Source organism: Podarcis raffonei, chromosome 15 (assembly GCF_027172205.1).
Source record: "Podarcis raffonei isolate rPodRaf1 chromosome 15, rPodRaf1.pri, whole genome shotgun sequence".
Classification (NCBI taxonomy): Eukaryota; Metazoa; Chordata; class Lepidosauria; order Squamata; family Lacertidae; genus Podarcis; species Podarcis raffonei.
In genome coordinates, this window is record NC_070616.1 from 527,060 (window position 1) to 552,929 (window position 25,870).

General features: G+C 55.9%; 1 protein-coding gene across 4 annotated transcripts in view; it reads left to right on the forward strand.

The window, feature by feature from the left end:
• Window positions 1-25,870, forward strand: part of SMG6 (SMG6 nonsense mediated mRNA decay factor) — a 92,683-nt gene that overhangs the window by 47,380 nt on the left and 19,433 nt on the right. For all 4 annotated transcript variants that reach the window (XM_053366348.1, XM_053366345.1, XM_053366346.1 and 1 more), the window contains exons 11-13: window positions 2,672-2,788; window positions 4,739-4,904; window positions 13,828-14,029. In XM_053366348.1, the coding sequence (XP_053222323.1) occupies window positions 2,672-2,788; window positions 4,739-4,904; window positions 13,828-14,029 (485 nt within the window). The remainder of the gene's footprint in view (window positions 1-2,671; window positions 2,789-4,738; window positions 4,905-13,827; window positions 14,030-25,870) is intronic.

The window sequence follows — 25,870 nt, forward strand, 5'->3', positions numbered from 1 at the left end:
GCATGGAAGGCACCTTGAACTCTGTGGAGGGAAAGTGGGATATAAAGTAATAAATAAATAGGGGACGCAGGTGGCGCTGTGGTCTAAACCACTGAGCCTAGGGCTTGCTGATCGGAAGGTCGGTGGTTCGAATCCCCGCAACGGGGTGATCTCCCATTCTTTGGTCCCAGCTCCTGCCAACCAAGCAGTTCAAAAGCACATCAAAGTGCAAGTAGATAAATAGGTACCGCTCTGGTGGGACGGTAAGCGGTGTTTCCATGTGCTGCTCTGGTTTCGCTAGAAGCGGCTTAGTCATGCTGGCCACATGACCCGGAAAAACTGTCTGCGGACAAAATGTCGGCTTCCTTGGCCAGTAAAGGGAGATGAGCGCCGCAACCCCAGAGTGGTTCGCGACTGGACTTAACTGTCATGGGTCCTTTACTTTTTAAATAAATAAATATTCAGAGTTGTGCTACAAATGAGCCTCGCTTTAGAACACTGGACAAGAGGTTGTTGCCGGACTACAACTCCCATCATCTCCGCCTGTTGGGAGCAAGCAACGTCTGGAGGGGCACCAGGTTCCCCTGCCTCACTTTATTGGGATATTATTGGTGAGCTTTAGTGCCTAAGGGAAATAAATGGCAGCCACCCACCCAGCTTGGCTTCCCTGGCCGCCCCTTCAGTTCGTAGGCGTGAGAAATTCAAGCGCCACCTTTAGAATCGCTTAGCAAAGGAGAAGAGATTTCTGGGCTGAGCAGCAGCTTCAGAGCAAAGGCCGCCCTCCTGCATCGCTCTGCGGGGGTATTGCGATTCCCGCACAAAACTGCAGGGTCAGTGGAATCTGAACACCCAAGTTCAGTTTCCTCAGAGCGAGTGCGGGAGAGAAAGCAGCAAGTGCCTAGACCCTGTTGCTGCGAAGTGAGACTGGTCGGCCTAAAACCTGGTGGGTCTTAGAAGACTCCGCTGGGTTTCCAGCCATTAAGGACCTGCGTAGCTGTGCCCTGCCTGGCTCTCAGTGACAAACTGTCAGGCGCCATAAGAAAGCTGCAGAGATAGCGCAGGATAGTGCGCACCCCTGAAATGATCTTCAGATCTGCCTTCTGGAAGAAGGTATAGGGTTATAAAGACCAGGACTAGCCGCCTGAGAAACAGTTTCTACCCAAATGCAATTCTGGTTCTAAATGCAGTATAAAGAGTCTCTATAGTATATTGTAATTTAAAATGGGGTTTCAGAGTTTTTAGGGAGTTTTGAATGTCTTACGTAGATTTTTCAATTTCATTGTTCTGTATGGGACAATGACAATAAAGATATCGTCTCGTAAACAGGGCAGATCATGCTGCCTGCTGTGCCTTTTGTAAAGTTGCCTATCTCTCCACTGTGCATTTGGACACCTCCAAAGATACTGCTGGGCTGCCTCTTGCCCTCCACTCTCGGCTTCAGAGTCATGGCATCTTCCCCCCATCACCTCTGTCAGCTTCTGGGGAACGGAGCGGGGTGATTCCCTGCCCTCCTCCCTCCAGAAGTGCCTAAGCTGCCTGGCATCTGCGTTGGTCAAGTCCAGCGGTGGAGGAGCTGCCCCTCCCGCCTCGGCAGCTGTGACTTGGGATGGAGCCAGGCTGCGCCGCTAATTATCCCTCTGACACTCGCCAGAGCTCCTCTTGGCACGAGGGGAAGGGGCCGGGCTGAGTGGCCGCCCTTCCCCGCTGGCGCACCAGGGCCTGGGTGGCAAAGCAGGATGGGTCAGTCTATTAAGACTCTCTGCCTTTTCACCAGGCTCTCCATGGCAGCCCAGGCTGGCCTCTGTCAGATTTGCAGAGGTGCATGGAGGAGAAGGGGCAGCAGTGGTCACCAGTTGTCCTTTAAAAGAGGACAAATTGATAGCTATTAACCACAATGGCTTGGCTCAGCCTTCACGGTCAGAGACAGCCATGCTTCTGGATGCTCGTTGCTGGAAACTGCAGGAGGGGAGAGGGCTCTTGGGCTCAGGTCCAGCTTGCGAGTTTTGCGTTCCGGCATCTTTGGACCCTGTGAGAGCAGGATGCTGGACTAAATTTGCCCCCTTTGGCCTGATTATGTTTGAGAGCCTCATCTGAGCCCTCCTGTCCAGGTTAGGCAATGCCATCCCTGCTCCTACCCCACATCATTGCTCTGCATCCCTGCAACCAGAGCGTGCTTGGTGGCAATGGTGGCGGTCTGGCGCAAACTCTCCAGGGCTCCCTTGGTGGATCAGTCAGGCGTGAGGTTCATAGAAACACGGAATGGTAGAGTTGGAAGGGAACCCAGGGGTCATCTCACCCCACCCCTGGCAACACAAGAATCTCAACTGAAGCATCCCTGACAGATGGCCATCCAACCTCTGCTTAAAAACCTCCAAGGGAAGAGAGTTTGCCGCCTTCTGAGGTGGTCTGTTCCACTGTTGAACACAGAATATCCTTCCTTGTCATTTGGATCCATTGGTTTGGGTCCTCTCCCCTTGCTCCCTCCTGCATGTGAGAGTCCTTGATATATTTGAAGGTGACTCCTCTCTCCTCTCCATGCTCAACATCCCCTGCTCCCTCAACCCTTCCTCATAAGGCTTGGTTTCCAGACTGCCCCCTGGACAAGCGTCGCTGCTACTTTGGTGGGGTTTTGTCCGAGGTTTCACGGGAGGGCGCTGACGGTGTTTCCTTCCGTTTCCCCTCTTCCCTGCAGAGTGCCTCTCTGAAGACTGTCGCTCGGTGATCCAGGAGCAGGCCACGGCCCTGGGGCTCTCCATGTTCGCCATGCTGGTCAAGCGCTGCACTGCTCTGCTGCGGGACGTCTCCCCAGGTGAGCAGAAGCAGGCATATATTTCCCTTGCCACGGAGGGCTGCTTTTTCCTTGTTTCCCTCCCTCAACACGCCTCTGAGGAGACCCTTGGGAAATCAGGCTAGATTCAGGGAACCCAGGGCACTAGCAGAAGCCAGCGCAAGGCCTCTTGCTGATGGAACAGGGCCTTGGAGGGTCAGGAGAGCTCGGGGGGAGTGCAGAAGACCCAGGTTCACTCCTGGGAGAGCATCGAGCTGGGAAAGATTCCCTGCCAGAACCCAGGAGAGCCCCTGCCAGTCAGTGCAGGAAGTACTAGGCCAGGTGCATCAACAGTGTGACTCAGTAGAAGGCACCTTCCTCTGCTCCCATTTAAGCCGTCCCTGTATTTAGAAACATGAGGCTTGAATCTTCTTCTTTTCAGAGAAAAGGACCATAGCTCTGTGGTGCAGACCCTGCTTTGCATGCAGACAGTCTCAGCCTCAGTCCCCAGAGGCATCTCCAGGTAGGGTGGGGAGAGACTCCCTCTCTGAAGCCCTGGAGAGCCATTGCTGCCAGTCAGAGTAGACAGTGCTGCATCAGAGGGACGCAAGGCAGCTTGCAGTCTTCCTAGATTGGGACCTGCCCAATCCTCCTCCTCCTCCTGGTGTTCAGGGTTGGGACCACCTAGCAGGGACCCTCTTCCCCCCATTTTGGCATCGGGAAGCCTTAAATTTTCATTTTTTTAAATATAAAAGTTCCCAGCCCATATGGCTGTGAAGAAGCCTGATGGACTGGCAGAAGGCAGATGGTGGAGAGGAGGAGAATTGCTGTTCATTGGCAGGGCAGAGGCTTCAGTGCTCTGCCTCTCCCTGCGACCAGCTGAGGCAGAATCCACTGGGTGAAACTAAGAAAAGACGCAGCACGTGTGCCTGATTTTACACTGTCTGTGGAATTTCGCAGCTCTTAGCGCCCGGATTTGGAGTTGACGCTCAGCCTCTATTTAGGAACTGTTTTCTGGCTATGCTGGTGGGAAGCTCCCTTACGCCAGGGGGCTTTCTCCAGCCGACTCCATCTTGTCTTCTCTAACGGGCAGCAGCTCTCCGGGGCTTTGGGGCAGGGATCTCTCCCAGCCCTGCTGGAGGGGCAGTTGGGGACTGAACCTGGGACCATCTCCAGACAAAGCAGGTGCCCTCTGCCCGCTCCTCCTCTGCCCACCTGTTGGATAGCCCAGTTCCTTTGTCCCTGTCCTTTGTGGGGCCCTTCTGCCGTTCCCCCTCCCCTTTCAGCTGCAGTCACAGCTGCATCAAGGAAACCCAGAGCGTCCTTAGACTGTCCTTGGGATGGTTTCTGCAAGTTGAGAGAGGAAGGAGCAAGGCCAGGCTGAAGCTCTGAAGGGCAGAGACCACCAAAAGAGAGCCTGGCGCTGGATCAGCCCCAAGGATTCTGTCCTTGCAGTGGCCACCAGCAGCCGCAACTCTCCTATGAGATTCACATAATCGTGTGGAGTTGGAAGGGAATCCAGGGGGCATCTAGTCCAGCCCCCTGCAATGCAGGAATCTCAACTAAAGCACCCAAAGACAGATGGCCAGCCAACCTCTGCTTAAAAACCTCCAAGGAAGGAGAGACCTCGACCTCTCAAGGGAGTCTGTTCCACGGTCAAACCTTCCTAGCAACTGATATTCAGAGGCATGTACTTCCTTGGACTGCGGAGGCTAGTAGCCACCGATAGCCTTGTCCTGAATTTGTCTAGTCCTCTCTTTAAGCCGATCCATCTAGGCTGGTGTCCAGGAGGGAGTTCCATAGTTTTGTGAGAGGAAGCCCTCTTTTACCTGCCCTGAATCTTCCAGCAAAGATTCTGTCCCTGGTTCAGATCTCGCTCCTTCCCAGAGGATTTTCAGAGGGCCGAGAGAGGGGGTGGTGGCGGCAGAGGAGCAGGCGAGGGGCGTCTTGAGAGGAGCTGCCCGGCCCACTCTGCCTTTCTTTCTCTCTCAGCAGCTGCTCAGGGCCAGGAAGGCTCTGAGGATGATGACATCAAAGTCTCCTCCTTGCCGCAGGACCTGAAGGAACTGCTGCCCAGCATCAAGGTCTGGTCGGATTGGATGCTGGGCCACTCGGACACCTGGAACCCCCCGCCCAGCACCCTGGAGCTGCCCAGATCGTACGTCAGCACCCTTGGGGGGCCATGCGCCCCTTTCTCCTCTCTCCTCTCCTCACCCAGGCAGGGACTTGCCCTCTGCCCTCTGCCATGTATGTGGGTGGCTGTAAGTCACTAAGCACCTTCTTCGGCCTCCGTTTACTTTACCTGTGACCTTTGCTTGCTGCCCTTCCTCCAAGAAGCCCTGGGTGGGGCTTATGCTCTCCCCAATTCTGTCCCCCCCCCCAGCAACTCTGCAAGGCAGGTTGAGCTGAGAGTCAGTGGGTGGCCCAAGACTACCCAATGAGCTTAACAGTGGGTGGGGATTTGAACCCAGATCTCCTCAGTCTTACTTTGGCATGTCACCCTGGAAGTTCTGGGCTACAACTCCCACCGCCTTTCCATCGGCCACAGTGCCTGGAGCAGATGGAGGCTGGCAGATCCTGGCATCATCCAGAGGGCGCCCACTAACTGAATTATGAATTAATCCTTTATCAGAACAGCCTGGCTGCCGGATCAGGCCAAAGGGGGCCCATCTAGTCCAGCATCCTGTGCTCACAGTGGCCAAACACCCCTAAGAATCTGGGGGTCTAGATAGACTGCCTCTGGAGCTGGAGGCTCCATAAGAGCCCTGTAGCTGGATCAGACCCCAAGGGGGCCCATGTAGCCCTGCATATCCTGTCCTCACAGCCGCTAATCAGGTGCCCCAATGGACAGAAGCCAGAAGCAAGCAGGACCCGGGGGCGTGTGCTGTTTTGATCCCAGCCCCACCCTTTGGCACCCATTTCCCTGAGCTGCGACCCCCTGGGCAGTTCCATGCACATTTTGCTTGCATCTTTCTGAGCCGCTCTTGCCCCATCTTTGGGGAGCCAGGCTCTTGGTGGGCCCAGAGGCCTTTCTCCCAGCATGCTCTTCCCCTTCCGCCCTTCCCTGCCCTTCCCTGCAGGCCTTTGCGCCCGGATCCGGATCCCCTCGGCCTCTTCCCCCTCCTCCCCAGTCCTATTAATCTGTCAGAGCCAGGGCTGAGGGTGATGATGGGGAAGACGAGGCTCCCGGGAGCGGAGGGGGGCTCCATCCTGCAAAGAGGCTGCAGCTCAAAGATGGCTCCCCAGCACTCCTGCCACACAGGGGCAGGAGGAGGCGGGGTGTCCGTCCATCTCCAGCCTCTTCCCTCATTTATGGCTACTCTTCTTTCTCTCTTTTTTTGCTTCATTTTGGCCGAGGAAATGGAAATCTCACACAGGAAGTGCCGGGCCCCATTTTGGGGGAGCGGGAAAAAGAGTCTGTTTTCTGTTTGCTGGCTGCTTGGGGCCGGCCGGCTGGCTGGTTGGTAGGCTGGCGGGGGGAGGGGGCGCTTGCCTGTCTATGTGAACTGTTGCCCATCTTTGGACAGCAGCTCAGACCCCCAGAGAGGGCACTCACAGGAGCCCACCTCCTGCCAGTCCCGACTCCTTTCCCAGTGGGGTTCCACTCCTCCTCTTCCTCTTCCAGCCTCGCTGCTCTCCCTTTAACACAGTAGGATCCCTGGTCACTGAAAAGGGCCGTAGCTCAGTGGTGGAGCTTCCCTTGCAAGCAGAAGGTCTCTGGTTCAGTCCTTGCTGGAATCCACAAGTGGGGCTAAGGACACCCCTCTGCCTCTTTGCTTGACGCCCTACAGAGCTGCTGCTGCTGCCAGTCAGTGTAGACAGTACTGAGTAGACCTATGGTGCGGCTCCATATAAGGCAGCTCCCTTTGTTCCTAATCATATAATTGTCTAGTCGAAAGGGATCCCAACGGTCATCTAGCCCAATCCTTTGCAATGCAGGGAACAGCATTGGTTGGGGCGGTATGTTATAATAATAATAATAATTTATTATTTGTACCCCGCCCATCTGGCTGGGTTTCCCCAGCCACTCTGGGCGGCTTCCAACAAAACACTAAAATGCAATAACCTGTGCCTGACCTCTTTGGGGCAAGGGGGGCACCAGTCCCACGAGGGAATCCCAATTTTTTGCAAGCGTAGAACTTGAGGCTTGCCTCCCCGTGACTCTGCGGCAGGGGCAGATCCCAGAGGCAGGTTTGCCCCAGGGCTGCTGCCTGAGGCCACCTCCTCCCTTCTGGCCAATGGGTGACGGAGGGCCTCCCGCCTCCTCTCAGGGAGGCCCCCCAGGACACTGACAGGCTGAGCGCAGGTGGGAGGAGCCCCACCCAGGTGGTGAAGCTCATGGACTTAGGCGAGTGGCAGGAGCACTGACCGTGCGTCAGCCTCACGGGGGTGGACAGGGCTGGGCTTCACGTCCCAGGACTCGTTTGCGGGGCCTTCCTGGTAAAGGAAGCTCCAGTTGAGCACAGGATTGGCGCTCCCCCTGCCAAAATCTGCCAGGGCGTGACTTAGGGCACCTTACGCATGTGCGCGCGCACACACACATACCCCGAAACATCCAGGCTCCCAAACAACTTGGACGCAAACAACTTGTCTTTGCTGGCCGGGGGGAGTCTGAACATACACACCCCTTTGCTGATGTGCAGGAACAGGGCCCTAAAGGAGGATCAGGTCCCCGCTACCCTCCATCCATGGCAACCTCTGTCGTTTCCAGCCCAGTACCCCTCTTTTCTGCCCCCCGGCAGGCAGGCAGCCTGTTTCCCAGAGAGCCAGCGCAGGCTCTGAGGCCGGCTAAACTCAGCCCAGCTGCGGCAGTTGGTTTATTGCTTTCAGCTGGTACTTGAACCCGGGTCCCGGGCTTTGGAGCCCTTCCCAGGCTTAATCCCCGGAGCTTTCTCCGCAGCTGTATGACACTCCGCTGACCCTGAATGAGGATAGGAAAATAGAACGGGTGCCAAGCCAGAGTCTCTTTTTCATTTGGAGCGCCTGGCGGCCTGCCCATGACCAGGGTTACATAATGGGAAACATAGCTGGGACTCTGGAGAGCCCTCCGCGCCTCCCCCCCTCCGCCTGCCCCCTCCTCTTCCTCGCCAGGCTGCCCGGGCCCATTCCCCTGCGCTCCTGCCGCTGCCTCTGCCGCCATATATCTTCCTAATTGGCCCTCGGATGCATTTATCACCCGCTTGGAGTTTTTACGCCAGAGTCCTCCGAGTGGAAACCGGGACGGCGTTCTCCTCTTCCCCTCTTGCAGGGAGGGGGGAGCAGGGACGGAGGATGTGGCATTGGCGCTCGGGCCAGGTGGGGGGAGAACGCGCTGGGGGGAAGCAGGCATTTCCTAGGGCCTAGGAAGGAAGCCGGTGTCCGGCAGCCAGTGTTTCGCTTAGCCCAGAGCCGGGAACTGTTTTTACCCCTTTAGGAAAAAAGAGGAAAGGACGCCTCCTTTGTGCCCAAGGGCGGCAGTGGCTTTTTCTTGGGGTGGGGGGTAGAGGGAAGACCGGGGGGCCATGTCACATCCCACATACGGTCCCCATGCGGTGGGGTTTTGTGGCAGGTGTGGCCAGAGCAATGGATGTGGCTTTTTTGTACAGTGACATTTCAGCCAGGGGGGTTGTTCAGATGCACATAGAATGGTAGAGTCGGAAGGGGCACCCGAGGGTCATCCAATCCAACCCCCTGCAGTGCAGGAATCACAGTGAAAGGATACTTGACAGGGATGCACCCTCCTCAACCAGGTAACCCAGAGGGATGCTCAGCGTTCAGGGACGCCTCCTGCCCTGGCCAAAGCTCCTTGGGGGAAGAGGGAGAGTGGCCCTCGGGGGGGGGGGGAGCTCCTGCATTCGACTGCTGCTTGAGCGTTGGGGCATTTGCTTGGCCACTGTGAGAGCAGGTGGGACTCGAAGGACCCCTTTGGCCAGATCCAGCAGGCCCCTCTTGCGTTCTTACCAGAGAATTGTAGGGTTGGAAGAGACCCCCCAGGCTCATCTAGTCCAGCACACTGCAGTGCTAGAATGCATCAAGCGATGACTGGCATCAAGCGATGACCTACTTTGGGAGTGAGCCGTCCGATGAAACAACTGCTTGAAAAAGATTGCTTGCTAAAATGGATCTTTTGCTGCCGGTCCGTAGTATTTGTTGATATTTTGTTTTATTATCAAAGGTTAGAACAATGCACGTACTATTTGGACGTAATTTGAGGAGGAGATGTGCCAGGGAGATGGAGAGGTGGAAGGGATAATAGAAGGAAGGGATAAGAAACACACACCCCACATACAGCCCTGCCCCACTCAGAAGTCTTTTTTCCCACCAGGAGCCCAGGGACACGGAGCTCTCTCTCCCTTCCGCCTTGGACTTGCCTGTGGCCCAAGGAACAAGCCCCAAGGAGAGCTGTGGGGAGGGAGGACCCCCAGTTGCCACCTCCTGCTCTTTGACCTTTGCCATCTTTTGGGCGGGGGGGACCTGTCTGTAGGGGCTGCTTTTAGCAGGATGGGGGCTTGGCAAGAAGCTGCTGGGAGAGGCGGCTGAGCTGAGCTGCCTTCCCTCTCCCCCCCCCCAAAGCAAGAGCAAAAGGCCCGAGCGGTTTGCCATCTGGAGCGCAGCGCTGGGCTCCTTCCACCGCACTCCTTCCGGGTTTGAGCTGCAGCTGTGGGGCTGGTGAGTGCGAGTGTTTAAACAGGCTGGTATTACACAGGAAACGGCCACCTCCATGGGGCCCCTGCAGGCCTGGAACATGGGGTCATTGTGTTTGGCGTTCAGCGCGTGGGAAGGGGGGTGCGTGCGAGGAGGCCCCAGGCAGCCCCACGGCACTCGGGGATCCCTTCCTGCAAGCCTCCGGAGCCCAGGCCTCGCCCCCCACCCAGGTTAGTTTCGGAAGAGAGTCCTTCCCCCTACCCCCGCCCCAACCATCCATGCCCCACTTCTTTCGTCTCCAGGCTGTGCCCCCATTTCAGCCTCCCAGTCACCCTGACCTGCTCTGGCTGGGCAGTCTCCCTGCCCTTGGAGCCCAGGAATTCAAGAGGAAGGAAGGAAAAGACCTTGCCTGGCTTTGCTGGGAGAAGGGTGGCAGATAAAGGTGGGCAGTCCTCACCCCACCCAGGCTCTTCCTCCTGCAGCCTGGCAATCCCAGCAAACGGGGTCTTTGCTGCTCTGTCCAGGAGGGCCTGCTTTGGGGAGAAGGCGGCTATTCTCCCTGCCTGGTTCGGGGTTGCCCAGCACCAAGGCAGTGCGCCCATCCTCCCCCAAGGAGAACTGCCCTGTGGCCTAAAGCATTGCTCTTGGGGGCCCTTCCTTGCTCTCACACCCTTCTCAAGGTCAGGTAGTGAGCAGGTGCCCAGGGGACAGAGCTCCCAGTTTGTGTGCAGAAGGCCCAAGGCTCAGCCCCCGGGGCAGCTCCGGGAAGGGCTAGTGGAGTCTCCCCCCCTCTCTGAACCCCTGGAGAGCCATTGCTGCCAGCCAAAGTACTGCACTCGGTGGGGCAGTCCAGTCCAGCCGGGGATCAAGCAGCTGTTCTTGTGGAATCCACCCTGAATTCAGGACCGTCAGGCCCGGGACCTTGCTTTTGAGGGAAGGAGGTGCAGCTCAGGAACGAAGTGCCTGAATTGCATAGCGGAGTCTGCTTTGGGAAGGGCTGGGGGTGCCCCTGCCAGAGACCCCTGGAAAGGCACTTCTGCCAGTCCATATAGGCAATGAGAGCATAGGAGGAGCCCTGCCGGATCAGGCCAGTGGCTCACCTGGCCCAGCCTCCTGCCCTCCCAGTGGCCAACCAGACGTCTCAGGGGGGAATCTGAAAGCAGGGTCTGAGCCCAAGAGCCTCTGAAGCAGAGCCATTGTGGCTCGTAGCCTGGGGTCTCCCTCTGCTGCCGCCTCCCAGCCTCCTGCCCCAGGCGGGTGATGGTGGGGGACTCACACTGCTGGTGGGGGCTGCCAGCGGGGGTGGGAGCATCAGGCCGCCTAAAGCCTGGCCAAATCCTTCCTCCCCGCGCCCCGCGGGCAGCAGCATCGCACGTCGGAGGTGGCCCAGAGCTGTCCTCTTGCATCCGGCCCTTGTCTCTGCAGCCAAGGCCCCGAGGATAAGCTCAGGGCCGGGGGGCAGCGCAGGGCGGGGGGGGGCAGCACCGTTGCTCATATACGTTTCCTCTGGTGCGGATCTGGAGGGGGGGCAGTTCGTGGAAAGTTCAGTTCCTTTTAACCCTCCAGGCTCTGTTTATTTTCAAGCTGGTAGCGCAAGCCAAGCCTTTTCCCATTACATCATGGGGGACCCTTGGACATCGTCCGCCCGAGCCCCCCCCCAAAAGCCCCACATATTTACTCCTGTTTCTCTCTGTGTGCGTTTTCCACCTTTTAAATGTTTCTGACAGCCAGACCTGGCCGGGGCAAAGTGGGGAGGGGGAGCCACGATCTGGGGGCCCCCTCCTCCCTGCCTCCCTCCCTCCGACCAAGGCTCTGGGGGCGCAGGCAGGCGCTGATGGTGTGCTGGGCTTTGATTAATGGCAGCTCATTCCGCCCAGCTCCCAGGACACTCTTGAAAACAAGATGTTTCGTTTCAATGCAAGGCTTTTCTCTCTCCTCCCCCCTCCCCGCATGTTGATTCCAGCAAATAAATGAGTGCAGATTGTCCACCTGGAGCCACTTGCTGGGGGGGGGAGGTGTTGGGGGGGGGCTTGTCGTAGGCCCCGAGGATGGAAGACCTTCCCTGGTTCCAGGGTGAGCGGGCACAGAGAGAGGGGGCAAGGAAGGGGTTCCCTTTCCCTGCCACCGCTGGAGCGACCCTTTTCTCTGTTCCCAGGGTGAAAAACGTCCCTCTTGAAAGCGAACACTTTTTGAAAAGAGGTTTGAGGAGTGAGCATGAGAACAGGACCCCCTGCTTCTGCAAACTGACCCTCATTGTCCTTGGCCGGCTGCTTCCAACAATATTTATTTACTCATTCGTTTTTGGCATTTCTGGTCCACCTTTTTCTCCGAGGAGCGTCCCTGGTTCTCCCCCTCCTCATTTTAATCCTGGCAGCAACCCTGCAAGGTGGGTTGAGCTGAGAGAGGCAGTGACCCCAAGGTCATGCCCAGCTGTGCCCCTTTCCTCTCCCTGCTCACCCCCCCCCCAAGGAAGGACTGCCACGTCCTGCGCCACTGAGACTCCTCCTGTTTTTCATCACTTCAAGAATACAGTTCTTTGCAAGGCACCCAGTTAACGTTTTGTCCTTGGTCAGGGGGTCAGTATCGTCCACAACTCCCTCTTGGGGCTGCAATCCTTAATGCAGGCTCGCCGGGGAGCAAGCCCTCAAAGTGAGCTCCTGTGCCAGGTCCCTCTGGAGCCCAAGATGGCAGCTGCAGGTGACACCGCCAGTGTTGTGCAACCGGGCGAGATTGCTTTGAGAATTGGGATAAAAATTGGCTGTCTGTTGCTTGGGGTTCTTTAGCTGCAATTCCTGCATTGCAGGGGGCTGGACTAGAGGACCCTTGGGGTCCTTCACGACCCTATGATTCCCTAGGGGCTTTTAAGCAGAGCTTGCATCAGCGGTGATTCCTGTGTTGCAGCGGGTTGTGCTGGATGATCCCCGGGGGTCCCTTCCAACACCACAATTCCTCGAAAAGTGCTGCAAAGGGAGCAAAACTTGCTTGGCCCATTTCCACCCTTTTTGACTCTTTTGCATCATTTTTTCTGCTTCCTCTCCCCCTGCCCAGCCTGGCTTCTGAGGTTTCCCCAGCCGTGGTGACATGCTCTTCCAGGCCCCTCTTTGCACCACTTGAAAGAGCTCCCAAATGGCACTCTCTGTTCTCACCCTCGGCTCTGCGGGGTGTGAGAGCCACCCACACGCTACACACCCTCCTCCCCAGGGTGCCTTTGAGGGTGAAGCTGCGGCCAGAAGCGAAACTGGTGTCAGGATGCCAGCAAACACCCCCACCCCGCCTTTCGTGTCTCTCTCTCTCACAACATACCTGAAGCTGAATGTCGGGAGAGTCAGGGCAGACGAAAGAAAGCCCTTCTTCAGGGTTGAACTGTGGAACTCCCTGCCACAGGAGGCAGTGATGGCTACCAACCTGCATGGCCTTAAAAGAGCATTGCACAAACACATGGAGGAAGAGGAGGCGGCGGCTTTGGAGGGCTCCTCGCCAAGGTGGCTGTGCTCTGCCTCCATGGTCGGAAACTGGTGCTTCCGAATGCTGGTTGCTGGTTACTGCTACCCACAGTTTAATGGGGATGCTTCCAGGAGTTGAAGCTGGATATAGGAAGCTACCATCCAGGTCAGTTTTGCCTACACGGACTGGCAGCATCCCCTGGAGGTGTCTTTCCCAGCCCTCCCCAGGGATGATGCAGTTGGGGTTTGAAGCTGGAGCCTTCTGCATGCAGAGCAGGTACTCAGGGGCCACGGCCGGCCCAGTTTGGCCCTCCCACAGCTGTCGTCATGCTTCCCCCAGGAGCCAGCGTGGCTCCAATAGCAAGTGAGGAGAGTGGGCACCCAGTGGGTGCCCAAGAGCCTGGCACTCTCCACCAGACTCGGAGCAACTTATCCTTCCTTTTGCTGTGCTTTCCCTTTGCTCTCTCTGCGAGATCCTTCCCCAACCGGACAAAGCCTGTTCCTTTTGGCCCCTTTCGCCTTGAAGGTGTGTGTGCCCCTTGTGCCCCTGGGCCTCCCCCTTTCCTCTCTGCTGTCTTCCGTAGAGTCCATCTTGAGCTCAATAGTTGAGAGACAGTGGCGGTCTAGTGGTTAGAGTCCAGCACTGGGGCCTGGGAGAGACCAGGGTTCAAATCTCCGCTCGGCCATGAAGCACACAGGGTGACCTGGAGGCCAGCCCCTCTTGCCTCTCCGCCTGAGCCACCTTGCCGGGACGGAGGAGAATGGCATGTATCCCCTTGAGCTCAGTGGGGTAGAAATGCAATAGATAATGGGGAAGAGGCTTCTCCAGCCTATGTGACATGGGGGGGCAGGCGTCTTTTAGGGGAAGGGGAAGGGGTCCCACGCCTTGCCTGCAAGAGAGTGCCCAGCCCTGCAGGGAAGTTGCATCTCCTGAGCAAGAGTGTCTGCGGTGTCCTGGGGGTGGGGGTCTCTCCTGCCTTGCTCAGCTCCCCCCTCCTTCTCCCCCCCCTGCAGGGTCTCGGTGGACGTGTGGGCCACCCTGGCCGACTTCTGCAACATCCTGACGGCCGTGAACCAGTCGGAGGTGCCGCTCTACAAGGACCCGGACGAGGACCTGGCCCTGCTCAGCCTGGAGGAGGACCGCCTGCTCTCGGGTTTCGTCCCGCTGCTGGTCGCCCCCCAGGAGCCCTGCTACGTGGAGAAATCCTCGGACAAGGTCAGGGCCGGGGCACAGCGCCCCTCCTCCTCCTCCTCTCTGTCTCCCCCCTCCGCAACCCTCCAGGCCGTTTCTTCTTGGGAAGCATTTTTGTGCAAACGGAACACGATTAAGTCATTGAGAAAAGGGTGTTAAGGGAAAATATCGACCTTTTAGCCGCTGACATCCCGCTCTGTGTCATGAAAAACCCTCTTGGCTTCCTTTTGCTCTGTGTGTGTGTGTGTGTGTGTGTGTGTGTGTGTAAGAGAGAGAGAGAGTGTGTTTGTGAGTGCGCTCGCTGGCATGCCGTAGATACGGTCATTTCCTCCCTTGTTTAAAGAGCGCAGCTTGCGTTGGCAGCTCTCTGCAGCTCCTCCAAATGGCTTGCATCACGCTCCTCCGTGCAGCCTCCTCCTCTCCCCCCTCCCCGCCCCGACTGCAGAGCCCTGCGTGAGGAGGAAGCCGGCCAGATCTATCTCTCTTCCTCTAAAGACCGGGCGATAAAGAAGGTTGGCGGGGAAGTGAAAAGAAGCACCCAGTGGGGGTGATTGGGGGGGCCTGCCAGACCTCCTGCAGCTTCCCTTGCCCCACCAGCAGCAGCTCTCTGGGGTTCATAGAATTGTAGAGTTGAAAGGGATCCCCAAAGGTCCTCTAGCCCACCCCCTGCAAAGCAGGAATCACAGCTGAAGAATCGCTGGCAGGTGGCCACCCAACCTCCATTTAAAGGCCTCCGAGGAAGGACCTTCAAGGGAGTCCTCTCCACTGCTCAGTGGCTCTTAACATCAGAAAGTTATTTTTGATGTTTGGTCAGAATCTCCTTCCTTGTCACTCATCCTCGCCTCCGGAGCAGCAGAATACAAGCTTGCACCATCTTCCATGTGACAGCCCTTCCATATCTGAAGCTGGCTCTCATGTCACCTCTCCCTTTCCTCTTTTGTAGAACATAAGACTGGCCTGCAGGATCAGGCCAAAGGGCACCCATCTCATCCAGCGTCTTGTTCTCATATCGACAAACCAGATTCCCCAATAGGAAACCCTCAAGCAGGACTTGAGTGCGAGAGCAGCCCCTCTCCCCTCTTGTGGTATCCAGAACCTTTGTTGTTTGTTGTTTAGTCGTGTCCGACTCTTCGTGACCCCCTGGACCAGAGCATGCCAGGCACTCCTGTCTTCCACTGCCTCCCGCAGTTTGGTCAAACTCAGGCTGGTAGCTTCGAGAACACTGTCCCACCATCTCGTCCTCTGTCGTCCCCTTCTCCTTGTGCCCTCCATCTTTCCCAACATCAGGGTCTTTTCCAGGGAGTCTTCTCTTCTCAGGAGGTGGCCAAAGTCTTGGAGCCTCAGCTTCACAATCTGTCCTTCCAGTGAGCACTCAGGGCTGATTTCCTTCAGAATGGAGAGGTTGGATCTTCTTGCAGTCCATGGGACTCAAGAGTCTCCTCCAGCACCAGAATTCAAAAGCATCAATTCTTCGGCGATCAGCCTTCTTGATGGTCCAGCTCTCACTTCCATACATCACTACTGGGGAAAGCAGAGCTTGAACTATACAGACCTTTGTTGGCAAGGTGAAGTCTCTGCTTTTTTTTCTGCCTTTTTGGGGGGTGCAACTCTAGACCCTGCCCAGCCCGCCAACACTTGGCCTCAAATTGAGGCCTCTCTTAGCCCCCATGTCCTGTGAAGATGACACCTCCTGAGTTGGGATTGGGAGCTCTCCTCTTTGGACCTTGGATAGGAACAAAAGGAGAGCCTGCTGGATCAAGCCCATGGCCCATTTGGCCCAGCACCCTCTTCTCACTCATGAGATGCCCTGAAGGCAAACCCTGAGGCTGAGAAGCATCACCGCCTGTGACCGTGGAATCAGCGCAGAGTCATTCGAGTGAATAACCATCCATAGTTTTATCCTCCTCCATGGATTTGTCCAGTCCTCTTATAATGCCATCCAAGCGGGTGGCCATCTCTGCCTCCTGTGGAATAGAGGTCCATAGCTCATGAAGAAGGACTTGCTTTCATCTGCCCTGAATCTTCCAGCTCTCAACTTCATCACATGTCCCTGCCTTCTGTATGTTAAAAAAAAATGCTGCCCCCAAGAGCTTTACCCCTCGAATCCTAGTCTTTGGGCAGGAGGCTAGGCCAGTGGCGGCTGCCCCGTTCTGGCCTGCAGACCTCTGGCTTTGGCCACCCAGAGTCCAGCTGGCAAGGTGCGGGGGAACGGGAAGGGCTAATGCCTTTTGCACACTGGAGCACAGGGGGTCTTGAAACCCGAACCGTCCCCTAAGCATGTCACATGGTAATAGCAAAAAAAAAAAAAAGGAAGAAGAAAGGAAAGAGAGGTTTTTAAATACCCATAATAAAAAAGGCCAGGAGCCCCTCCCCCCCACCCCGAGGTCCCAGCAAAGGCCCCCAGCAGAAACCAGGCTGTGTTTTTCTCATTTGCAGTTCCCCCCTCCTCCCTCTCCCTGTATCCTTGCAGCAGCCTGTTTCTCCTGCTGTATCTGCTCCGGGGGGCAACGGGGGGGTCTCCTTGTCATGCACCAGGCCCCTTTCGTTGTGCAGTCGCAAGCAGTGCGCCCAGGGATGGGGTTGCCTGCTTCAGATCCAGGGTGGAAGCAAGAGTTCCCCTCTCTCTGCTTTTATTCTTTGGCCTGTGCAATATTATATCCTGAATGGATTATGGAATATTACATTTATTTGATATGAAGTTGTTTATTTTAATGTTACATTTTTAATTATGTCTTAGTTGGATCAGACTGGTACACAACCTGTGTTATGTATTTTGTTGTTTCTGCGGCTTGTAAAGCGCCTTGCATATGGTCCCTCTCTCCAGCAGCGGGTTGGACTAAATGAACTCTGGGGTGCCCTTTCTGCCTCTGTGATGCAGCAGGTGTCCCTTACAGGGAATGCTGCAGCCTCTGAGTGCGCTGCCTCTGCTTTTGGCTTGGGGGAGGCAGGATGACACCCCCGGCAAGTACTTCTTGTGCACTCAGCAAGGGGCGACTTGTGGCAAGTGGAACCTTATTTTTTCGTAAAGCTTTAATTTATTTATATAATGTATATAAGACAGAGAACAGTTACAACAATGGGTAAAGATGAAAAAATGAAAAACAAAACTATGAAACAGGCACTTTGAATGAGTACAGTTGCACATGGGTGAAAATTGCACAGTCCCAAGTAAAGAATATCAGTTTTGTCTGATCTTCTAGATTTGCCAGGCTTGGACCAAGAGTTGTCTTGAAAGTGATACAGTGGTGCCTCGCAAGACGAAATTAATCCGTTCCGCGAGTCTCTTCGTCTTGCTTTTTTTTCGTCTTGCGAAGCATGGCTATTAGCGGCTTAGCGGCTTTAAGAAAACAAGGAAACAAAGGAACAAAGGAAACAAACTCGCAAGAACTCGCAAGACGTTTCGTCTTGCGAAGCAAGCCCATAGGGAAAATCGTCTAGCGAAGCGACGCAAAAACCGAAAAACCCTTTCGTCTTGCGCGTTTTTCGTTTTGCGAGGCATTCGTCTTGCGGGGCACCACTGTACTTCCTTTGTATATGTAACAATGGAATTTCAAACCATATTCAAAGCATCTAGAGGTTCTAGCCTTTCTCAAAAACTCAAAAGTGTGCCAAATTTTCTCCATTCCAGCTTTGTTCCAGAGGGTACCAAATATAAGATTTTGGGCTGTTTTCTGTTGAGTTGCAATGACTGTTTCAGCTGCCGAGGTCAATTCTTTTGACAGTGTTCAGCAATATTAATTCTGGATGACAAACAATCATTTGCTTTGTAATATTTATCATTTCCATCAAAATCATGGATGTTTTAGCTGAGATTCCTGCATTGCAGGCGGTGGTCCTGGATGTCCCTTGAAATCCTTACCAACTTGACAATTCTGTGATTGTATGAAAATTAAATTTTTTAAATCTGAGGCGAGCCCTGGAGAAAACCCGCAGGAGCGTCTCTGACTTGGAGGGGAAAGAGGAGCTAGGATTGGGGGGGGGGCAGACTGAATTGAGCCATAAATCTCGGGTGCGGAATCCGAGGGAAAAGGCTCCCACCTGGAAGTCTCGGGCGGCTGCCGAAGGTTCCCTTTCTGGGGCGCCCCAGATTTGCGGGAAGCAGAGGCTCTGTCGGCCCCTCGTAATTGATGTCCGCTGGAGCTGGGGCTCTGCCAGGCTTGCGTTGGCCGGGCGCCAGCGTTCTGTAATTTCGGAGCCAGGTGTGAAGCGATTTCTGTTCCGTCTTGTTCCCAAGCACCTACAGAAGCCTCTCGTGTCCCACTGAGGCGGGGGGGGGGCGGGTTCTGCTCCAGCCTCCAGGAAGGAAACAGCTGTGCAGGTAGAAAGACGGGAAGACGACGGGGAGGGGGTGAGGAAACGGCCCAGCGGCAACAGAGTGCTTCTTGCACCCAGGTGCGATGACACAAGGCTGGGTGCCTGCCAGGGGGCACCCAGCCAGGCATGCGCCCACGAGGAAGAGCCCCCTTGCACTGTGAGGAATTGTGGGGTGGAGAGGAGGGGCTGAGTCCCCCTCTACTTTGCCCACCTTGCAGGCTGTGGGCTCCTCTTTCTATCCCAGCCTTGCGGTGCCTCTCCGGAGCCTCACCTGCTGACCTCTTAAGAACCAAAGAGGAGTCTCGCTTCTGGATCAGGCCAAAGGGAGCCCATCTAGGCCAGCATTCTGTCCTCACAGTGGCCAACCAGGTGCCTCTTATAGGAAATTCTGTTGGCTTTGGTACCCCCGCAAGCCTTGGTCTGTCTGAGCCTGCTGACATCCCCCCTCCCTCTTCACTTTGGCTGGTCCTGTCTTGGCCACGTAAGAGCAGGTTGCTATTAGCATAGTAGCATACAGAGGGAACACTGTAGGGCTGGGATGTTCAGTTGCTTAATCTAAAACAAAAGCCCCATAATGCGCTTTTGAAAAGGCGCCCCTGGTTAATCAGGCAACAAATGCACATTACTTCATAGAAACCACCAGAGCAACCTTGCAGATGTCAGTGAAAAGATGGTCCCTCCGCTCAGGCTTACAATCTAAAAAGTCACAGCATGGAAGGAAAAGCTGCCGGAAGGGAGGAGGGAAAAAGCAGGCACCAGGCACTGTGCCTTAAAGTTACAGAATTTATGTCATGGCCAGCTGGAATGGAAAGATTTCAAGAAAACGAGGAGGCAAAGGGAAGAGGGCTCTGGTGCTCTGGTCCTGCTTTCCGCAAGGCAGGTGGAGAGGCTCTGCAGGTATATACAAATTGAAACTTCAAACTCAGGTGTCTTTAAATAGAAGCAGCTGGGGACATATGGGTGCCCAAGCTGGCATTAATCTGGCAGGAGGGAATGTCCTTGAGGACTAGCAAAGTCTGGCATCCCACCCCACAAAAGCTCGCTCACCTTGCCAGCTTGGATCCCAGCAAGCCTCTTGGCCAAGAATGATGCTGGACTCAGCAGCTTTTCTGCCTTCTCCCTTCCAGGGGCTGCTGGTCCTCTGGAAAGATCGTTAGGGGATCCCAGAGTGCTTAATGAAGTGGTGAAAGGGGAGGGGCAGTGAGCACCAGTGAGGGGCAGGTGGAGAGGAGGAGGATTAGGCGCTGCTCAGGCACTCACCCTCCTTGCAGGCCTCCCTATGGGAGCCAAGGGATCGACTTCCCTTCCAAAGGCCTTTAGGCATCCCTCACAGAGGGCAGATCCCCAGGCAATGGAGGTGAGGAAGGCTCTCAGTGGCCACAAGGGCTCTCTTCTCCCTTCAGCGCCAGGTGATGTAAATGCCTCTGGGACACCCAAGTGGGGACTGCTGTGGCGCTCAGGTCCTGCTTGCTTGCGGGCTTCCTATGGGGGAATCTCGTTGGCCATGGCGGTGGTGGATTAGATGGGCCCTCTTTGGCCTGATCCAGCAGCCAGGTTCTTCTTGTGCTGTCTGCATACTGTCTCCAGCACCAGAGGCCTCATTCCTCTGAATCCTTGTTCCTGGGGAATCCCTAGCAGGAGAGCCCTTCTCTTAAGCTCTGCTCCTGATGGCTCTCGGGCTTCCCGTTGGGTCGTCTCACAGAATCAAAGAATCATAGAGTTGGAAGGGAATCTCTGCTGAAGCATCCAAAACAGAGGGCCATCCACCCGCTGCTTAAAAACCTCCAAGGAGAAGGTTCAGGAAGAAAGCAACTGGAACTATCAAGGGGATGTAGCGGTTCCCCTGGGAGGAAAGGTCAACTTTTTAATTTAGAGAAAAGGCAAGAGCTGACACGACAGAAGTGCATTGAATTATGCCCGGCATGAGGAAAGTGGCAGGGGAAAGTTTTGCTCTTCTCATAACTTGCGAAAATCCAAGGAGCAGAAAGTTGGAACATTCAGGACAGATAGAAGGAAGAGATTCCTCATGCAGCAGGGCATGGTTAATCTGTGGAACTCCCTGCCACAGGAGGCAGGGATGGCCACCAACTGGGATGGCATTCGACAAACTCATGGAGGACAAGAGGGCTAATAATGGCTACTGGCCATTGTGCCTAGGCTTTGCCACCATGGTTGGAGGCAGCCATGCTTCAGAAAAGCAGTCGCTGGAAACCCCAGGAGGCAAGAGGGCTCTGGAGCTCTGGTCCTGCTCACAGATTCCCAGGCATATATCTGGCTGGGCTCTGTGGGCCACTGCCCTGATCCAGCAGACTCTTTCTTACTCAGGCCCTGAGCCTTCCCAGCGCTCCTCCACCCCCAGTCTCCTTTGGATCAGAGCACCCAGCGGCCCCTCTCTTGTGTCAGCTGCATCTTGGGAGGAGCTGGCGGCCGGCCAGGTGTCATCACTTGCGGCAGTGCCCCTGCCGGGGGGGGGGGGAGGCGCGAGATAAGATCAGCCGCTTGAGGTGATGGCACCGTTTCAAATAAACCAGGCATGACCCAGAGCTCCCACTTCAAATGGGGGAATGGAATTGCTTCATCCGCTTGACAGCTCGCTCCGCGGAATGAAATTTATCTCCCCTTAATTGCCTCGGATCCCCAGAGAGAGGCTGCGTACGGTAATTCCGAGGAGATAATTAACATCAAATTAAAAAAATATGCGGCTCCGTGGCAAGGCTCCGAGGGCCGAGCTGGGAAGGCACAGCCAGAGGTGCCCCCACCTCCAGGAGAGCTGGTAGAGGGGCATGTGCTCAAGGTTGGGGGTGCAGCTTCTCCCCGGAAGTGATGGAGCACCCCACCTATGCTTTTGGATCAGGACCACCCCCTCCCTGGTCCTTCCAGCAGGAAGCAGGTGCTTTTGGGGCTTGCAAGCCAGGCCTCTTTGGAGGCTCAAGGCAGGGCCAACTTCCTGCCCAGAGAGAGAGTGGCCTGGGCAACTTCAGGCAGCGTGTGGGACGTCCCGGCTTCCCCTCCCCCCGGCCTCCGCATCCTCTCTCAGTCCTTGCTCAGGACCCGGAAGGAGCCTCCCTTTGTGCTGGCACTGCATGACTGTGCTCTCAGCCTCCAGAGTGGGCCACCCGCCCTGGCAGGCAGCACGGCCAGTGGGCAGGGAGTTGTAGTCCCGGAGGTGCCCCCTTGGCTGCCCCTGCTCCAGAGTCCCTGCCTGCAGCCTCCAGCTTGCAGAGTCACCTGAGGTGGCTTTTCAACAGCAGCACTTAACCTCCATCCAAATACATTTGTTTGCTAATAGGATTTCTTACCATAAGGTCCCGGGGCAGGTTCCAACCCTATAATTATGCAATTACCAAAAGGTTTATGAAGCCGTTACAATTAGAGAACAAGCGAAATAGATTAGAGCAGCATCTAAATTGCACCCATAGAGTTGAGTCCCTCTGAAGGTCCAACCACCAATGGTTAGGTAGATCTCTGCAGAGAGGGACTTCCGGAATTTAGGGGGTCCTGCAGAGAAAGCCCCTCTCCTAGGCTGGCGTTCCCCACATCTCTGAGGGTGGCAGAACTGTTCTGAATACCAGTTGGAAACCAGAGAGTTGCTCTTGTGCTCCAATTGTGCTTGCAGGTTTCCCATAACGAGCACCTGGTTGTCCAGAGTGAAAACAGGATGCTGGGCGAGATGGGCCATTGCCCGACCCAGCAGGCTCCTCTTGGGCTGTTTTTAAGTGGCAAGTTCCTAGTCCTCATAATCCTCTGAGAACAGGATGCCAGACTCAATGGCCTCAACCAGCAAGCTCTTCTTATGGAAGCCACAGAAGGGGAGAATGCTCTTGGGCTGGGGACATGAAATGTTACTATTCATTTATAATATGTCCCCTTCCAGCATTGACAATATATCCAGAGGCAGCAAGCTCTGTTGTGCAATGGGCAAGCTGCACGAGGTCTGCATAGGGTGGGCGAAGGTGCCCAACACCCGCCATTCGGATGACCCCTCCTGAGAGTTTGCACAGCCTTGTCTCAAAAGAGGTGCCTCCAGGCAAGCTTGGCTTCCTTTAGACTCCAGCAGCATCTATAAGCTGGTGGTGGTGCTGGTTTGGGGTTTGCTTTTTTTAAAAAAGTACTGAAAGTGGAGCAAATTTGCATTTGAAAGCTGGCGTGAGTCCCCCTCTGATTCTCTTGAGGGAACCTGCACAGTCCCTTTGATGTCCTCACCTCCCTTGGATCTACATCAAGGAGCCTCCGGAGGGGAGAGAAGCAGAGCCTCTGGCTTGGTGGGGAAATATTTGCACCTGGTTGCCGGGGTGTCAAGAGCAGGGTCACCAGGAGGCAACTGGGGGGAGAGAGAGGCAGCCCTCCAGGCAGAAGGTGTGAGCTTCCCTCTGCAGAGAGGGAGAAGCCTGCACCTCCATGAGGGCTGGCCTCTTGCTGGGGGGAACAACCCTGTCAGCATGGAGGAGGAGGAGGAGGACAGGGCTTACTGCAGCCCCTGGGCCCAAACCTCCTCAGCTTTTCTCTGAGCAAATTCCGGTCAGATAAAGGACTGCTTCACGTGGCACAGACAAACTGTGCAACTCCCTCCCACAAGAAACAGCCATAGCCACCAGTCTGAATGGCTTTAAAGAGGATTGGAGATATTCATGGAGAAGGAGAGGGCTGTTGATATTCACTCGCTGTGGTGGCTCTGCTCTGACTGCCCAGTCAGAGGCAGCAATGCTTCTGAGTGCCAGTGGCTGGAAACCTCAGCAGGAGCGAGTGCACCTCTTGAGATCAGATCCTGCTTGTGAGTTTCCCTTGGGGGCACCTGGTTGGCTGCCATCCATGAGAAAAGGATGCTGGACCAGGTGGGCCATTGACCTGACCCTGCAGGCTCTGCACGAACACCATTATTAACATGAGGTGTAGAAAGTGGGAAGTCCCAGCGCCATTTGTGGCAATGCTCGTGAGCCCACCCAGAGCACCCAGGACTGTGACCCGGTTTGTCCTCCAAATTCCTCCCTTCCTATGGGCGGCTTCTGGAAAAGAAAGGGTTTCTGGTAACGCCTCTCCCCCAAGATTCAAGGGGAATTGGGGTGTAGGGTGCAGGAAAGTGCCGCGTACTCCTGCTTGGCATGCAGAAGGAGGTCCCAGGCATCCGCAGGTTGGGCCTGGGGAGGGATGGAGGCTCCCTCCTACATCCAGGGGAACTGTCTCTCTCTCTCTTTCCCAGGGGCAGAAGCAACCCAGAGCAGCCCCAACCCCTGCAGGAACCCCCTTCCAATTCTGTGAATCTTTAGCTGTGATGGCAGGGGGCTGGACTAGATGACCCTTGGGGATCCCTTCCAACTCTATGGTTCTGTTATTTATTTTCAGCACCCTTACAGGCCCCCCCCAAGCTTTCTTCCCTGGGCTTCGTGCAGGGACTTGCTCTATGGCACTGCTGGTGGTGGTTCTCCCTGGTGTAATGAATGAGCTGTCAAGCCAGGAGTGAGCGCCTCTTCTGTCTCCTGGCAAAGGCTCCCTTTTTGACACCCTTCTGCATGGAGGTAGAGTCCCTCTCCGTTGGGGTGGGAGGAGAGGAGGGTGCCTTACCCCTGAGCTACAGTTCCCTCCCCAAAGGTGCTTGGGGGCACCTTTCAGGGCAGGATGGCACGCTTGGCTCCTTCTGGCTCCGCAGATCTGCCCCACAATAGTCACTCCAAGATGGGGCTTGAGCCTGGTTCTCTGGTCGCTCTCTGGACCTTGCCAGTGGCCTACCTAGTCCAACATCCTGCTCTCACAATGGCCAACCAGATGCCTGAATGGAAAACCCACAGGCAGAGCCCTTTCCCCTCCTGTGGTTTCCGCAGTTGGCATTCGGTAGCATTGCTGCCTCCCCACCCCTTCATCTGGGGTGCCCTGTTGTGGGGTGACATGGAGAAGAAGCAGGGTTGCAGAACGTTCCTCCCCTGTCCTCCTTCATGGCAAGTATCTCTCTTTCCAGGACGCCCCGTGCCTGGGGAAGAGACGCAGCTGGCAGCAGTGAGTGGGGAGAAATGTGCATCTTGGGGCGGATAAGACAATGGGCTGGAAAATCTTTCCTGCTCTTTGCTGGCAGGAGGACCTGCCTGGGGAGGCAGCCGGTAGGAGAAGCCTCATCTGGAGAGAGAGAGAGAGAGGTCCTGCCTGGCCCACGGGCAGCGGAACAAACTACGCCCAGGTTTGCAGCTGGCCAGCTGTGGCCCATCCCCACCTCCCATCTCCTGTCAGAGGCTCGGAAACGCTGAGCTAACTCCGATCAAGGCTTGAGATTTGTTGCTGAAGGTGCAGGGCGGGGGGAAGAGGACGTGGAGAGGTGCCTGTCCAGCTGGGCTCTCTGCAGATTTGAGATGGATTGCGGAGTCGCAGCTCCCTGAAATGTGGGATGTCCCTCTTGAGCCAGAGAGCCAGCCAGAGAGCCCATCAACCCTGCCTTGAACTCCCAGAGCTGAGCCTCTCCCCGTTTCTCTGGCCTGCTCCCCCCACCCTCCTGGTGCCCCCGCCTCCTCCTCTCTGGGTCCCTGCAGCAACTCCTTGGAACGCTCCTGCTCCACCAGCACTGGTAATGTCTGGCCAGCGGTTCCGCCAAGAGCTAGATCATGTTGAGGGCGTGGAGGGGAGGGAGGGGAAGGACAGGGCTTCCTCCCCTCCGACCCTCTCCTCCTCCGGAGGAACCAGGGAGGAGGAAGAACAGGCGCGGAAAGGATGGATCCAGGCCCCTGGACAGGCCCCGGCCACCTTCGGAAGGCGTTCAGCCCTTGAAAAAGACACGTCCCAGTGCCTGTGAATAGGAGGGAGGCAGAGCAAGTGCCCAGATTAAGACCTGCCGCAAGGCTGAAGCAGCAGGGAGGCGCTTATGTGGTGTCCGGACAGGAAGTGAAAGCTCCCTCAGTCTCTCTCTCTCTCTGCCCTTGTAAAGCCTCCCCAGGTCACCCTTGACTCTTCCTGTTCTGCCGAGGTTGTCCATAGTTGCAAGATTTGGGACAGATAGAACAAAGTCCTTCTTCACGCAGCACACAGTTAAACTGCGGAACTCGCTCCCTCAGGAGGCAAAGATTGCCACCAACTTGAATGGCTTTCGAAGAGGAGTAGACACATTCCTGGAGGAGGCTACTAGCCCCCAGGACTCAGCTCTGCACAGCCAGAGGTAGCGATGCTTCTGAATGCCAGTTGCTGAAAAGAGCAGGCAGGAGGGGAGAAGGCTCCTGTGTTCGAATCCTGCTTGCAGGTTTCTACCAGGCATCTGGTCGGCCCCTGCGAGAACAGGATGCTGGACTAGATAGGCCACTGGCCTGATCCAGCAGGCTCTTTCTTCTTAGGTGAGTGCTGCTCCATGGCTGCCGCAAGCACTTCCTGCCACTGCAGGATTCTGCATCTGTTTCAGGTTTTGGCAGCAGCAGAATTAGAAGCTTGGGTTTGTTTGAGTCTGCCAAGGAGGTTTGACAGCATGTGGGCAGCAGCCACCACAGTCGTGGAAAACAGCGAGGCTTTTGTGGCTGGGCTGGGGAGCCTGTGCTTGCCTGCAGTGGCTCTTTGGCCTTCCCCCACCATTGCATATTGTGCAAG